General features: G+C 34.7%; 1 protein-coding gene across 1 annotated transcript; it reads left to right on the forward strand.

The window, feature by feature from the left end:
* The first annotated feature begins 14,278 nt into the window (after nucleotides 1-14,278).
* On the forward strand, nucleotides 14,279-16,196 carry LOC111888515 (probable xyloglucan endotransglucosylase/hydrolase protein 26). Its single transcript, XM_023884679.3, has 4 exons — nucleotides 14,279-14,480; nucleotides 14,566-14,666; nucleotides 15,331-15,524; nucleotides 15,610-16,196. The coding sequence occupies exons 1-4, from the start codon at nucleotides 14,309-14,311 to the stop codon at nucleotides 16,016-16,018; spliced, it is 876 nt and encodes a 291-aa protein (XP_023740447.1). The 5' UTR covers nucleotides 14,279-14,308; the 3' UTR covers nucleotides 16,019-16,196.
* The last annotated feature ends 390 nt before the right edge of the window (nucleotides 16,197-16,586 follow it).

The following is a 16,586-nucleotide window of genomic DNA, read 5'->3' on the forward strand; positions in this document are numbered from 1 at the left end:
TCATTAAAAACTTGGCTAGCGTTTCATACCAGACCCTTGGAGCTTGTTTCACTCCATATACCACTTTGTCCAAAATATAACAGTGATTGGGGTACCTTTCATTGACGAATCCAGGAGGTTGCTCCACGTACACCGTTTCTTCAAGTTCTCCATTTAGAAATGCGCACTTGACATCCATTTGGTAGACCTCAAAGTTCTTGTGTGCAGCATAGGCAACAAATATTCTAATGGATTCCAGCCTAGCTACAGGAGCAAAAGTTTCTTCATAGTCGATTCCTTCCTCCTGACAGTATCCTTTCACCACTAGACGAGCTTTATTTCGTATCACATTGCCTTCCTTGTCCATCTTATTTCTGAAGACCCATTTGTGACCAACAACCGAGGCATCTTGAGGAGTTGGAATGAGGCGCCAAACTTTATTCCTTTCGAATTCATTAAGTTCGTCTTGCATAGCTTGAACCCAATCAGAGTGATCAAGAGCAGTGTTAACTGTCTTTGGTTCAACTTTTGAGACGAAGGAGTTAAACATACAGAACTCTACTTTTGAAAATAAGGAAGTTTGCTTTGCCTTTAGTTGTGATCGGGTTAGGACCTTTTCAGAGACATTACCTACAACCTGTGAAACAGGATGATCTCTGGTCCATTTGACAAGAGGAGGGTAATTTGGATCATAAGATGGATCCAATTCAGCATTTACCATCTCTTCTAGTTCAGATTGACTATCATCGTCATAAAGCATATCGACATTCTCCCCCTCGACATATAAGCTTTCAGGTGTGTCTTGAGTTGCCGGAGCTACAGGAGTTTCGGGTGGTGTCGAGCTTTCGGGTATTGTAGCACCTTCGGGTGTTGTAGCACCTTCGGGTACTATAGGACTTTCGGGTACAACTGGGCTTTCGGGAGCAACTGGAGAATAGTTCTCCCCTTCAACATGTGAGCTCGGCTGTGATGAAGAAGATAGATCCTCCTCCTCAACTGAAGCATTGTGTTGTGATGAAGAAGATAGATCCTCCCCCTCAACTGAAGCATCGTGCTGTGGAGGTTCGTTTGGACTTGATCCTCCTTCATTCATTTGCTTGGCAGCATCTTCGATGAGTTGCTTCAGATGATCTACTTTGTTGTCTGCTGCACTAGCTTCCGAGAGAGTAGCCTTCTCAGGTTCATCGAATAACTCAACAAACTTCTCAAATAGATTTGCGATCGAGGTTGTGACTTGGCTTGTTTGAGAAAAAATTTCTCCAACTGTGTCTTCGGTGGCCCTCAGCTTTTTGACATAACTATCATCAAAAGTCACGTAATAAGTTTCTTCTATCTTCCTCGAGCGCTTGTTTAATACCCAGTAGGCTTTCGAAGTGAGAGAATATCCCAGGAAAATCCCTTCAACGGCTTTGACGTCGAACTTGTTACGATGTTCTTTAGAATTGAAGATGAAGCACCGTGAGCCGAATACATGGAAGAATTTGACATTTGGCTTCCTGTTGTTGATGATCTCATAAGGAGTGATAGTGAAGCACTTATTGAGATATGACCTGTTCTGTGTAAAACATGCTGCAGCAATAGCATCAGCCCAAAAATATAAAGGTAAAGAAGCAAAACTTAGCATGGTTCGGGCCGCCTCACACAAAGATCAGTTTCGTCTTTCGACAGTCCCATTTTGTTGAGGGGTGTAGGGAGCTGAGAAGTTGTGACTTATTCCTTTTTCGGCCAAGAAATCTTCGAATTCTTTATTTTTGAACTCCAGCCCATTGTCGCTCCTGATGTTGCGAACGACTTTCCTCAGCTGCACTTCAACCTGCTTGATAAACATCTTTAGCTTGAGAGTTGCTTCAGATTTGTGCTTCAGAAAGAACACCCATGTAAAACGTGAAAAGTCATCAACAATGACAAGAATATACTTGCTACCGCCGATGCTTTCGATAGATGATGGACCACACAAATCAATGTGAATTAACTCTAGTGGTTCAACAACTTTAGTGTTTACAATCGATGGGTGACTTTGACGACTCTGCTTCCCCATTTCACACGCATCACATAAATGTTCTCGATCGTACTTGAGCAATGGAAGACCTCGAACATGACCTCCGGTGATAAGTTTGTTGATATCCTTGAAGTTGAGATGAGAGAGCCTTCAGTGCCACAACCAACTTTCGTCAGATTGTGCTTTGGATAAGAGACAGATAGTTGGATTTCCTTTGATGGGTTTGAGATTCAGGGGAAACATTTCGCCTTTGCGCTCTGATTTGAGAATAACTCTTTTCGTTTTCTTTTCTATTATTTCCGAACCCTCATCGTCGAATGAGACCTTGAGACCGGTACCTCCAACAAACTGAGATACATTGATGAGGTTGTGCTGTTGTCCTTCAACGTATGCGACCTTTCGAATCGTAAAATCTCCATTTGTTATCATTCCATAGCCTTTTATTGTGCTGAATGAGTTGTTTCCGAACTTGACATTTCCACCGTTTGAAAGAGACCGAAATTCCCTCAGCTCTTCCTTCCTTCCTGTCTTGTGACGTGAGCAGCCACTGTCAATATACTATTCTTCGTCGAACTGCTCGTCACTGATAACCTGTAAAAATCAAGCATATTTAGGAACCCAAAGTTTCTTGGGTCCACGTGAGCCTTTCACAGGTACAGGAATAGTAAGAGAGATGTCAACAAGATATGTTCTTTTTATTAATGTTGTTTCATTTTTCTTTTTAATGGTGAAAACCTTAATTTTATTAGGATTTGTTGCTGTCGGTTTGGATTATGGTTTCGGTATTTGGACTTTGGGATGATTTTGATCTGTCTTGACTGATGAAACCATCGATTTTCCTTTCAGATCTATTAAAGATTTTGGTTTTTGAGTGTGAACAGAATTGAATTTAGAATGAGGTTGAGAGGAATTAGAAGAATTAGAAGAAGTAGAACGAGAGAATTTAGACTGAGATGTTTTCTTGACTTGAGGTTCTAAGTGACCCTTTTGTTTTTGATCATTAGTGGGACCGAACCTAGAACTTTGGTCGCTTTTGCTCTCGGAACCGAACCTATGCTTTCGGTAGCTTGTGTTCTCTAAACCGAACCTTTGCCTTCGGTTGTCATATTTTTCAGAACCAAACTTGTCCTTTCGGTTGTTATGATCCTCAGAACCGAACCTCTCCTTTCGGTTGTTATTACTTTCTTGCGATCTGACAGTAATTTTCTCTGACTTCGAATTTCTGTCATGATAAGAGAAATGGGAGTTTTGAGATTGCCAAAACTGTTTTCGTTCAGAGAGATTCTTCTTGTATCTTTGATTCCTTTGCTGTTTGAGATGTTAATGGGATTTGATTGTGACTCGTCCATGCTAGATCGAATAACCTGTTTGAAAGATCAGACTTGTAATATATTAAATTAGGGCAAAACAAATAAATGCTGAGTTACGTCAATTATGGGATGACGGCTCAATAAATATTAGTTAATGCGGAATAACCCTAATCGCAACCTTTTTCACAGAAAAGATGTGTATGAATTACACAGCCTCCTGCTCTGATACCAATTGATAAGTTATAAAACAAACTTGAAGATCGATTAGATCTTTGTAACAGGTATTGCGATGAACACAAAAACAATAAATAACACAAGTGTGGATCAAAATATGTCGAATGATTAGATCAAACAATCCTCAGCAAAGCTCGACTAAGAACTTCCGCTGTAGAGGATTTAGGGTTACAAGAACGATAACAATTAACTTGCTGAAATAAATCTCTGATCGTTCTATTCTATCGTTTTTTTTTCTCAGATGCATGCAAGAACCTTTATTTATACTAAACCCTACTAAACTCACGGATGGACAGGCCCATACCGGAGATACAAAATGGACTAGCTAACGAGCCCAATAGACGCAACACTTTATACAAATCACGACCCAACACTATGGATTCTAAAGATTTGTGGATAAAGACAAAAGATTTTAGATGAAGCACATAAGTCTAAGCTGTCAATACATCCTGGTACAAGTAAAATGTACTATGATGTAAGAGGTAATTATTAGTGGTCTGGATTAAAGAGAGATATTGGAAGATATGTACAGGAATGCTTAGTATGCTTACAAGTCAAAATAGAGCACCAAAAACCTTACGTAACCCCAGAAAGTCTTAGTGTTCCTGTATGGAAATGGGAAGAGCTGTCCATGGATTTTATTACCAAATTGCCAAAGACTGCTAGACATCATGATAGCATTTGGGTAATCGTTGACCACCTGACTAAAGATCATTTCTGATCGCAATACTCGCTTCACTTCTCACTTTTGGGCGAGTATGCAACGTGAATTGGGATATCGAGTTGCCCTCAGCACAATTTATCATCCCCAGACAAATGGTCAAACGGAGAGAACAATCCAAACAGTAGAAGATATGCTTCGTGCATGTGTCTTGGAGTTCGGTCGTAACTGGGACAAATACTTTCCTCTTGTCAAATTTTCATATAAAAACAATTACCACACTTCAATCAAAATTCCACCATATGAAGCATTATATGGTCGCAAATGCTGTACGCCGTTATGTTGGCGTGATGTAGGACAAAATATCCTTGGAGGTCCTAAAATGATTCAAGACACTACTGACAAGATTCAAATCGTACGAGAAAGAATGAAAGCGGTGCAGGATCAATAGAAGTCCTATACATAAAAGAGGAGGCGGCCCATAGAATTTCAAGTGGGTGATTTCGTAATGCTGAAAGTATCCCCATGGAAAGGCCTTATGAGATTTGGGAAGAAAGGAAAGTTGAGTCCCAGATTTGTTGGACCTTTCAAAATCATCCAGAGAATTGGAAAGCAAGCATACCGCTTAGAATTGCCCGAAGATTTGGCAGGTATTTATTATGTATTTCATGCGAGTTATCTACGCAAATGCTTGAGCATCTATGATGAGACAGTTCCATTATCCGAGGTTAAATTGGATAATAAATTAAGATATGTCGAAGAGTCTGAAGAGATTGTGAATGAAAGAACAACTAATCTACACAACAAAGAAGTAGAATTGGTGCTTGTCAAGTGGAAACACCATCGAGACCCAAATTATACTTAGGAAAATAAGAATGAGATAAAAGCAAAATATCCCCATTTGTTTTCATCGATGTAATTTCGGGGACGAAATCCTCAAAAAGAGGAAGTATTTGTAACATACAGGTTTTGAAATCGTATTTTATAATGAATAATATTGTGAAATACTATGTGAATTTGAGTATTGAATTTTAACAGATAGTTTTTACTAGAAATGAAGTAAAACTATGTTTAGAGTCACTTAGAAAATATTTGAAGTCTTATGAGATTCCAATTAAAAGTCAAATAGTGAAATTTAGCGAAAATATAAAATTTGAAATAAGTAAAATTTTTTTATTGAAAGTTGTAGATAATCTCGTTAGAAACATGTAGGTGAAAATGTCGTCGAAATCCAAGTTATAACAAAGAAGTTATGACCAATCGAAGATCCGCGACAAAACTGGCACGACGCCGAATGACGTAAAAAGTGAGTTTTTGATAAACTACTTTTTAGCCTTAGTGATCTAAATGAAAGTTGTAGTATTCGTTAAAATGAGAAGTTTGATAAAAAGAACGCCAAAATCTGACTTCGTATGAGGAAGTTATGATTTTTCTAAGTTTCAGCTTATCAATAGACAACTAAGAACTCAAATTTTAGATCGAGTGATTTTTAGCCGACACAACCTAAACGAGAATTGAAGATCTCGTCAATAGTAGTACAACGGTAAAAAGTATGACGAAAACGGATGTCAGATGAAGAAGTTATGAATTTTTAACGGATTTACCAGTCCCGGTCTATTAAATATATTCATATCTTCTATAATCGCCAGTAAACGCGACGTAGTAGCGATTTGCATCCTTTGTGGGAGATCTGAATGGTCCACACACATCCATATGGATTAGGGCCAACAAATCTTCATCTCTTTCACATTAACTAGCGAAACGTGACTTAGTCATCTTGCCCAACAAACAGGACTCACATTCATCGTCTAATTTTTGTGCATACGATTCCAACATTACATCCTTTTGGAGTTGGGCAACGCGTTGCTTGTTGATGTGCCCAAGATGATAATTCCATAGGCATGACTAGTCTAAACTATTAAAAGAACCAATCTTATACACATTGTTGTATAGTTCATTCACACAAACAATAGTTTCGTACACACCATCACAAGATAAGATTTTAAAATAAATGAACTATTAAAATACACTAAAAAGTACCATCATTATTATCAAAAACACAATGATATCCTTGTATAAACAAAGCATGAAAATAAATTATGTTTCGAGCTATTTCTGGCGAGTAGCAACAATTATCCAAATCAACCCTAATACTATCAAATAGAATCTCATAAGTCCCAATCTTGGTAACAGCCGATCTTCGTTTGTTCCCTTACATTAGACCCAGCTTCCCATGCTCAACCTCTTCACTTTCCTTTAGTCCCTTCATATCAGAAAAAATATGTATACCACATCCTATATCAAGAACCCAAGAATTTGAGACACTAGTATTATTGATATGAAAAGAATACATACTAGAAGAAGATCCAACCGCTATGGCCTAAGCATCTTTCACTTCCTGCAAGTACTTGGGGCAGCTTCTTCTCCAATGGCCCTTTTGACCTCAATGAAAGCACATGACCTTCTTTGGATCAACAACAGGAGGAGTGTTGAAGTTAGGATTTGCTTTTGTTCCTCTGGGCTCTCCACGATGGACCTTCCCTTTCCATTTAGATTGGGTAGGGCCTTTCTCTTCTTCCCTTTACTTTGTTGAATAGCCATGATATGGGTACTTGCACAACTGTTTGAATGAGACTTCTTCATTCCTGCCCCAGCTATTTGCAACAGATTGTGAAGCTTAATCAATATGGTCTCTGTATTTTTCAAATGATAGATCAATGTGAAATGATCATAACTACTGCACAGAGAGTTAAGGACCATGTTAATGGAAAGATCCTTTTCAAAGTTCACTGCATTATTTGAACCCCATGGCATGGATACACTCTGCTATGGCATGGGAAAGCTTAGTTACACTTTTTGTTCATTTGTTTTACCGTTGTTTGAAGTGCATTTTCGTAGTGCAATTCTAGAGTATTTCTACTAAAGTCCACATGTACCAAACATCCAAACATTAGTTACACTTTTTGTTCATTTGTTTTACCGTTGTTTGAAGTGCATTTTCGTAGTGCAATTCTAGAGTATTTCTACTAAAGTCCACATGTACCAAACATCCAACCATTATGCGAGATGTCAGCCATACAATGTTCAGTTTCGACCTTGCCACTTCTATCCATGGGGAGTATGTTCTAATTCTCTATTTACTTTCACGTTCTTTAATTTTGTTAAGCATGCATTGAGGACATTGCATGAGTTAAGTGTGGGGTAAGGGTTGAATATATGAATAACAAGCATACTGAAAATAAATAATGAAAAATGACTAGGATTTTTTTTGAAACACTTGAAATAATGTTCTAAAAATTGAATCTAGTTAAAAAATTGTTGTATCGTTGTGTTTCAACCTAGGTTGCTAGTGTTGTGTGGGACGATCTGATGCGAGCCTCGATGTTTATTTGAGCCAACATATGTTAAAGTGTAATTGTGGTTTCCCTTTCCTAGTGAAATCATGGGACAAAAACATGAACTTTCTTAGTTTAAGGGACATTATTGATGTATTAAGGTGTCTATGGTCCTAACTAAATTCGTATAATATTGATGAAAGTGAAGTCCTTTTTGGTTGCTTTTATAACCAAGAAATTGCCTACATTGATTTTAGAGAGAGATACATGATTTATTAAAATATTATATGACTAATATATTAATTATAAATAGTTATAATTAATTTAGAGTTAATCAAAATTAATTTGGAATTAATTTTTGGTTAATTAGAATTATTGAAAGTTGAAGGACTACAAGTTTAATTTTTCAAAACTTGAGCAAAGGACATGTTCTAGAACCCTCCTTGTGGTTGATGGTGTGGAGGCTCTCGAGGATAAACTAGGAACAAGATAATTACCTTATTTGAAATAATATTATTTTAAGTTTAAATCAGGGTTTCTAGGTGTTTCCTAAGCATCTATAAATAAGGCCTTGGACTTGGAATTTTCGGCCAATGCATTCAAACAAGCTAAAGCTGGAAATTTGATACTTCTCCCCCCATCTCCTAAATCTTCTAGGGTTCTTGTATTGTGGGTGTGAACTATTAAAGGCTTGCACACAATTGAAGCTAGTTTTCAAGAGACTATTAGATTGATCAAAGGGTTTGTTTACAATAACAAATCATAGGTATGTTAACTATCCTTATGAATTTCGATTTCTACTAGGGTTAGAATTTTGTTGTTCAAGGGTTTTTTTCTTCATTAGAGTTATAACATAGATCCAATTAGGTCGCATTTACTCTGAAGATTTTAAGATATTTTTTGCATTATTACATGTAAAACCCATCAGTGGTATCAGAGCGTTTGGTTTTCTAATAATTGAATGTGCAAAATTGAACTTGAACAACTGAAGAATAAACAAAATCGACATTTTGTTTCGTCGCCACAAGGTAGGCTCTTCTACTACATCGTGGCTAACTGTCTAATCTGTATATTTATCTTCTTCCACAATGTGGGGCCTTTTGCCATGTTGTGGTGGACCTCCCATTCAATGAATTTTTTTCTTCTAATTAAGATCTAGATTAGGATAATAACATTTAAAGATAGTTTTTTAATTGAATAAAATCTGAACATTTAAATTGGTAATTTTGATCTCCTAAATTTCTTAACATTATTTTAAATGTTTAAAATACACACTTATATATATATATATATATATATATATATATATATATATATATATATATATATATATATATTAAAGGTTTAATATTATATGTATAACATGAGTCAGTTGAACTAATAGTAGGACTCATTCATGTAGCCATACTATAATGAGAGTTTAAGGAAGCGGCCTACAAAATGACAGTCATTGAGTGTCCACTCTTACCCATTGCTTTTTGATTTTAATTCTTATTAGTCTGATCACGTCTGATAAATGCTTCTTGTGGTGGTTCCTTAGGCGATATGACACCAACATAAATCCAAGAGTTGATCTAGAAGCTGGCAATAGAGTCCAAGCATTCAGGAAATGAAGAAGAATGGTGTATTGATCAGCCACGAGGTTTCAAAGAAGCCAGTAATGCTCATATGAAGTCCCAAAATTATAAGTTGATGAAAGCTATACTATTATTAACAAAGGAAAAAGCAGCAGCAAAGAAACAATGTGGTATCTGCTAGAATAATGAACATCCAACATATATGTGTCCAATATTGCAAGAGGATGTTGCTCCAGTCAAAGTTGTTCAAAGATACTAGCAACATAAGATTTATAACTAGAGCCTCCAAAATATTATCAGAACATTAATTGTTAGCCAAGACAGAAAAGAAACACATAAATTAAATAAAATAAGAAAAACAAAAACTGTTTACACAGTGTCCAAGGGCCAAGCGTGACCACGGCGTGGCGAGCTGTAAAACAGAAAAATATTAAATCGAAAAAAAACAATAAATTAACCTTGTATTCAATAAATTCTACACAAAGGATCGATAAATATAAGCAAAATATAATCAACAAATTAATGAAATCGTTCCTCGACAACGGTACCAAAAGCTTCATATGCAATTTATATACTAGTTTTTAATTTATAAACCAACTATCTAAACTAGCTAATGCGATACGCACTGTTACTAATCAAATAATAGTATAGTATGAAAGTAGGGTCTTGAACACAAGGGGAACGAGAATAATTAAAAGCTAACTTATCTACTAAAGGTAACTATTTTAAAAGTAATTAGATAAGGGTTTTTCACTGGTTTTACAACTCCATCTTACATAAAAACAATTATCACCAAAAACGATTAAACTAAAAAAAAGCAATTCAAATTAAGGTTTAAAGCAAGATATTAAAGAGACTTCCATTTAGATATGATTCACACTATTCCTATGGTTGATTTCTTGCAAAGTGCAATGGATTAAGTTGTTTTTAGCTTACCGATTCCTAAGTTGATTAAACTTTATGATCATAAGAAAAATCATTTCGGAAAACTAATTCATTCGTACAATGATCAGGTGGACAAACAAATAAGAATGCTATTATTAATTTCCAGTTATGCTAGACTTGAACTAATGCTTGACATTAATGGATAATAACATCAATTCAATACATGAATGATTATCACATATTAGCTTGCCCATAAATTTACCTACTTTTCTATTTAACCCTAGGTTTATGATCAAAACATTAGTCTCATAACTTTGATGTTCACAAATTCATAAATTCATAACATTAGTCTTAAAATCGAAGTTTACAATGGAAACCATATTGAAGAACAAAGTAAAAAAGTTTTAGAAGTTTTATTGCTTGAAATCTCTTCAAAAACTAAACTTCAATCAATATCGGATCTCCTTCTATCTTCTAGCATGTCTTTGGCCTCCAAAAGTCCAAAATAACTTGAAGCATAAGGTTGGGTTGGGAGATTAGACAAATATTTATAGTTTCCTAAATCTAATCCTCATGCCGTGGCCAAAGCCTCCACGGCGTGGTGATCATTATTCATGCATGTTCTTGAAGTCCTTCAGATAGTCGCAAATTTTCTTCTCCCAACGGCGTGGCCAAAGCCTCCACAGTGTGGGCTTCAGACTCCTTAAGCAATTTTGTCTTTGGTTAACCAGCTCCACTTTTTCCTGCTTACATCTCCACATTTTGCTTCCTTTTAACCCTGAGCATGTCTTCACTACTATAAAACAAAATTTCAACATATTAAGTACCTTTTTTTCTATAATGAGCAAGAATGTAGCAAAAAGTATTAAGAAAACGCATGAAATATATAACTAATTATGCATATATCATAACTTAAAATTTAAAATATTTTGAGAGCACATTTTATTTTGTTTAACATTAAGTAAAGGACTTCCGTTGTATGTTAGTTTTAGGAGTAATTTTTAGTTAGTGGAAGTTTAAAGTCTATGTTTTAAGTATTATATATTGTTAAGTGTTAGTATGCATACACAACAAAACGGAAAACTTTTTGCCTTTTTTCTAAAGTGCATAAAGAAGTAACGAAGATAATTTAGGCAATTTCTCCTTATCCTGTAATTTCTAATTTGTTATGGCGTTGATAAAATGTTTATAATTATTTGAAGTACATTAAGACAAACCTAATAAATTTTTGAACTTCTCTGCATTCACATTTTGTTTCGTGTGAAGGGCCCCAATGTACAGTAAAGCAAAGTTGGAATTTTACATATACATTCGAAGTGAAATCTCTTTTTATTCTTATATTTGTCTTATGGATTCATGTTAGAAGTTCATCATTTCCTAGGACAAAATATATTGTAGGATCACTTAGATGTGGTGCTTTTTCATGTCACCGATTAAATCAAGAGGATGAACAAAGGAATCTATAGATTCCAAATTTTTCATTGTACAAACACATGTATATTCATTCAGTTACTTTAGTGTGCAATTGGTGTTGGTAATTATATAACAAAACTAGTCCCTGACAAGGTGAATCAGAAACGTGAAGCATAAATCATAGAGTAAATGGTGACGAAATTTTATTGTATTCAGACCTTGAATTATTTATCTCAATAGTTTTCATCTTCATTGTGTTAGTTTATGAATTATGTTATTAGGTTGCTCTTTTTGTTCTAAGATAACACTTTTAATCTTAGGATTGCCTTTACAACACCCAATTATTGGTTTCAAGTTGCAAAATGGGAAATCACTCAAAAGATAGATTGGTTGAGAGCATGTTGGTGGATCAAACTTCCATGGGTCTTGTGGTGCTAATCACATGGCATTTAATATATAAACTGAAAAACTATTATATAAGATATTTTCCTAGATTTTAGCATATTTTACACGTTTTTGAGGAAATTACTCTCAATGGATGATGTAATTTTATTAAGAAAGATTTTGTGTAATATTTTATAGAATATTGTAACTTTGTAGTGTAAACTTTGTTGGGAAATTATTGTGAAATATAGTTAGATACAAAATAGTTATTTTGTAGTTAATTTTCTAAGAATTTCATTACGAAATTGTTCCGTAGTAAGAAGACTGATATTCAGTCCCAAAATCATAGTATCAAGGACTTAAATGATATAAGTGAGGCCTTGAAGTAAATATATTAGAGACCGAATATGCTAGTATCAAGACTAATATTTAGTCTTTGAAATATAGTATCCAAGACTAATATGACATAAAATAGAGATTTTAATGAAACATATTGGAGACTGAATAATATATTTTAAAGGACTGATATTCAGTCCCTAAAAGATAGTATTAGGGACTAATATTACATTAAATCGCAGATTTGATGAAAAAAATTAGTGTATGAATGAGATATTATCAAAGACTGATTTTTTGTCTTTGATACTTAAATGTATTAGGGACTGATTTCCAGATACATAAAAAATCGACTATCTAGGACTAGATTTCGGGGACTAGCAAAGGGACTAGCTAAATCAGATTCTCATCAGAGACCTATTATTGACCATCAGAGACTAATGTCAGACTTTGATACCGCTTTTTCTTATAGTGTCATCCCTTGTTTATCCTTATCGAACCCTCCGTCTCTAAGAGAAAGTGTTAATGTATCTCACATCAATATAATCTTAGACTCCACGTATATCTTACATAGTCTTATAAGGTGTATATATATGTTGGAATCCCCCCACTCAATAAGGGCTCTTATGGAGAGAGACAATCTTGAACTTCACATATATATCTCACAAGAGCAATATACACTCTGGGTAAGCTTTGGGAATACAATTAAGAAACGGGATATAGTTATTTCCACATATAGAGAATATGCCCGTCCCTCTGGAATAATGTACCACAACGTTCCCAATATATACTCAAGTCACTCTCCTCGTCAGACACATAAAATACATCGATCAACTCTCTCTCTCTCTCTCTCTCTCTCTCTCTAACACACACACACATACACATACACATACACAAAATATATAAGTATTTCCCCTCCTTTGCTCTTTGAACGCAATCCTACTTAACTGCCCGATATCCCCCAAAATTTGCCTAAAGGTTCATGGTCATGTTGTGATCATGTACTTAGCTTGTTAAAGGTAGTTGCTAGCTGATCCAGATCATTACCCATTTACCCGAGCATACTCGGGAAATTTTTGTGGGTGTATTTTTGTACAGCTTTTGATTAAATAGTTTTGTAATATTGCAAGTATATAGCAATATCACTCCAGTTAATTAGTAAAGCTTCTCGAAAGCGTTTTCTTAAATTTTAATTTTAAAAAATAATTTTGAAGTCTATGTAAGTCCCAGTTGCTTTAGTGTCCTTAATGGTTGTGGTAGATTTCTACATTTAAATGTAATTTATATTATGATTTTGAAGGGTTGTAGGCACGGTATTGTTATAACTTATTAGTCAAAGAATTAGTAAAAATATGTACAAGTGTTGTTATTGTTTAATATAGGACTATGTATGCTGTAAAGTTTTATAAAGTACTTATCAATATAATTGAAAATAATATTATAATTATTGACGTAGCTATGTTCCATTGGGATGCACGTCTTACAAAACCATAGGTAACCAAAAGCCGGTTTGTATTTATTTTAAAACAGTCCCACACCCCGTCGTGATCATCTCTACAGCTTATACGCAAGTCTTTATGGGGTAATATACCTACTAAAAGCGTGTTTATGTATACATGTAAGTATTAACTTTAGACATTACATATATAATAAAGTATAAAACATATTTCTTACTCCAAACATTTAAACAATTAAAAAACAATGTATATACTAGATAAATACACAACTCATGTCATAATAAAATTATGAAATTAAACTTGATTGCTTTAACATTTTTAGTTAATAAACTACTAATTAATACCGTAACATTTTGGATGGAATTCAAATATGCAAAAATTTATATTGCTAATTAATCTGTCATATATTTAATACAACAGAAATATATGTTGTATATCTATTCTCAGTTTTATATATGGAATAAGGTGTGCACAATATTTTTGCTTGGCTTCTTTTCCATAATAACACACTCATTAAATTTAACATGAAATTTTACAACAGAAAGAAAATATATTAAGGCAGCAAGAATGTAGAAATGAAGGACAAGGTCAAGATATATTATAAAACAAAGTCAAAGAATACAAGATTCATTCTCTGGTAAGGTGCATATGCTGGACAAAGGCTATATAAACCATCAAGAAATCACCACCATCACCATTAACCAACAAACCAAGCAAATCGAAACATTCACCAGATTGAAAATGGCAGGTTCTCAAGCTTTGGTGATGGCTGTTTTGGTGATGGGAATAGCATTCCATTCCACCCTGATTGATGCAACTATTGCCAAAAGCATGTATTTCAATTGGGGTGCTCACCATTCTTCAATTCTAGGCAATGGTGATGACCTCCGACTTGTTTTGGACCAAACATCAGGTATACAATATGGATATTAAAGAATGGGATGTTTGATTCCGACTCCGATCTTAATTCTAATTCCAGTTCCAACTTTCACATACAGGATCAGGCATCCAATCAAAGAGGGCGTTCCTGTTTGGAAGCATTGAGATGCTAATCAAGTTGGTGCCAGGCAACTCTGCTGGAACCGTGACAGCATATTATGTAAGTTCAAGATCCATCATAAAATATAGGGATAATATAAAAAGATAGCAACATACTTCATCTAGATAGCTGTGTATATAGCATCCTCTACATTCAGTTCTTTCTATTTCAACATTGTAGCTTTAAAAGTATACACAACAAAATACAAGGAAAATGACGGAAAAGAAAAAAACCATTACGTCTTGGGCACTTTCACCGTTTAACCACTAATGTTATACGTTTTTCAATCAAACAATATTAGAAGTTTCAAATATTTTTTTAAAATTAAGTATTATGACCTATTATATTAATCATGATGACCGGTTATAATAACAAGTCAAAATGGTTAAATTGGAAAATGGGTAACTTTTTTATACTTTGATAGAAAAAAAATTAAGTACAAGTAGCTAAACCTTAAAATTGTCAAAAATGTAATGGTTTTTCTATGATTTCCGTAAAGTATATACAATTATAGAAATGGAAATTGGTTTGTGTATGGATGACAATACCATAATTAGGTTTACTCTTCAAAGTACAACGCTATAAAAGAAAGAAATATATGTTTGATGCTACAATAAAAAAATCAATGAAAACACGTTATTTCATGCATTTAACTCTAAAAGACAAATGAAGATTGTATAATTTCATCAACAACTCTAAACACAAAGTCGAACAATGATCACAGTTGTCTTCTACGGGTGCTAAACATGATGAAATCGACTTTGAGTTCTTGGGTAACTCAACAGGAGAACCATACACAGTCCACACAAACATCTACACTCAAGGTCAAGGCAACAAAGAGCAACAGTTCAAATTATGGTTTGACCCAACTTCCGGATATCACAACTACACCATTCACTGGAATCCTACACAAGTAGTGTAAGTAAAAACCAAATCGAAGTACCGAATCCTACATCTTTAATGATTGTTTAATTGTTATTTTAAGATTGTTTATGTATTGCAGATGGTATGTTGATAGCATGCCTATTCGGGTGTTCAGAAACTATGAGAGTGAAGGGATTGCATACCCAAATCAACAAGGGATGAGAGTTTACTCCAGTTTATGGAACGCTGATAATTGGGCGACTAGAGGTGGACTGGTCAAGATTGACTGGACTTCAGCACCTTTTGTGGCTAGTTATCGTAGGTTTAGAGCAAGAGCTTGTAAGTGGAATGGACCTGTTAGTATTAGTCTGTGTGCTATTCCCACCCCCGGAAACTGGTGGATGTCTCCTGTCTACAAGCAATTGAGCAATGGTCAACAGGCTCAACTCAAATGGGTGAGAGACAACTACATGATCTATAACTATTGCACTGATTTTAAACGGTTTAAAGGTCAGATCCCCCCTGAATGCTCTAAGCCACAATTCTAACCAGAGGATGATTAATTTCAAGTCTATTTTATTTCAATATTTTGAGATTCTTTCATTGCGTTATGGTCACTTTTTTTCTTTTGTATTCCTCATATATTTGTTCCCAAAAAATGTACTTATCATATTTTAATTTCTCAACTATTATTTATTGTATACTTTATTAGTGTTTAATATTTTTGTTTACATCAACTATAGACTCTTTTAAGCACTTGATGATTCTAGTTTACATCAACTATGGAACCTATTTATGAGTTGGTAATAAGTAGGGTGATGCTGGAGGATTATTTTACCACAATCAAATATGTTTGAAGTTTCTAAAGATGAAACAACACAAGTTAAATGAATCGGAAGGTATGTAGAGCCTATGGTACCGAATGAAACAACTAACGAAGCAAAAATAAATAATATGCTTTAGACAATTGCCTCAAGTATTTACACAAGCCGCTATTGTGAACCCAACTATAGATTTTTCCTTGTCGGAATTTAAACAAATAGCATAGCCAATGCCTCAGAATAAACCTAAGAAGACCGCTCATTTGCACCAACTGCAAATACTCTAATTCTAAAA

The sequence above is a fragment of the Lactuca sativa genome, chromosome 5, assembly GCF_002870075.4.
Source record: "Lactuca sativa cultivar Salinas chromosome 5, Lsat_Salinas_v11, whole genome shotgun sequence".
NCBI classification, from domain to species: domain Eukaryota; kingdom Viridiplantae; phylum Streptophyta; class Magnoliopsida; order Asterales; family Asteraceae; genus Lactuca; species Lactuca sativa.

Bases quoted from the DNA above. Each gene is read 5' to 3' on its own strand.
- LOC111888515 (XM_023884679.3), top strand. From the start codon at position 14,309: ATGGCAGGTTCTCAAGCTTTGGTGATGGCTGTTTTGGTGATGGGAATA. The intron at 14,481-14,565 runs GTATACAATATG...TTTCACATACAG, and splicing joins TGTTTTGGACCAAACATCAG to GATCAGGCATCCAATCAAAG. The intron at 15,525-15,609 runs GTAAGTAAAAAC...TATGTATTGCAG, and splicing joins TGGAATCCTACACAAGTAGT to ATGGTATGTTGATAGCATGC.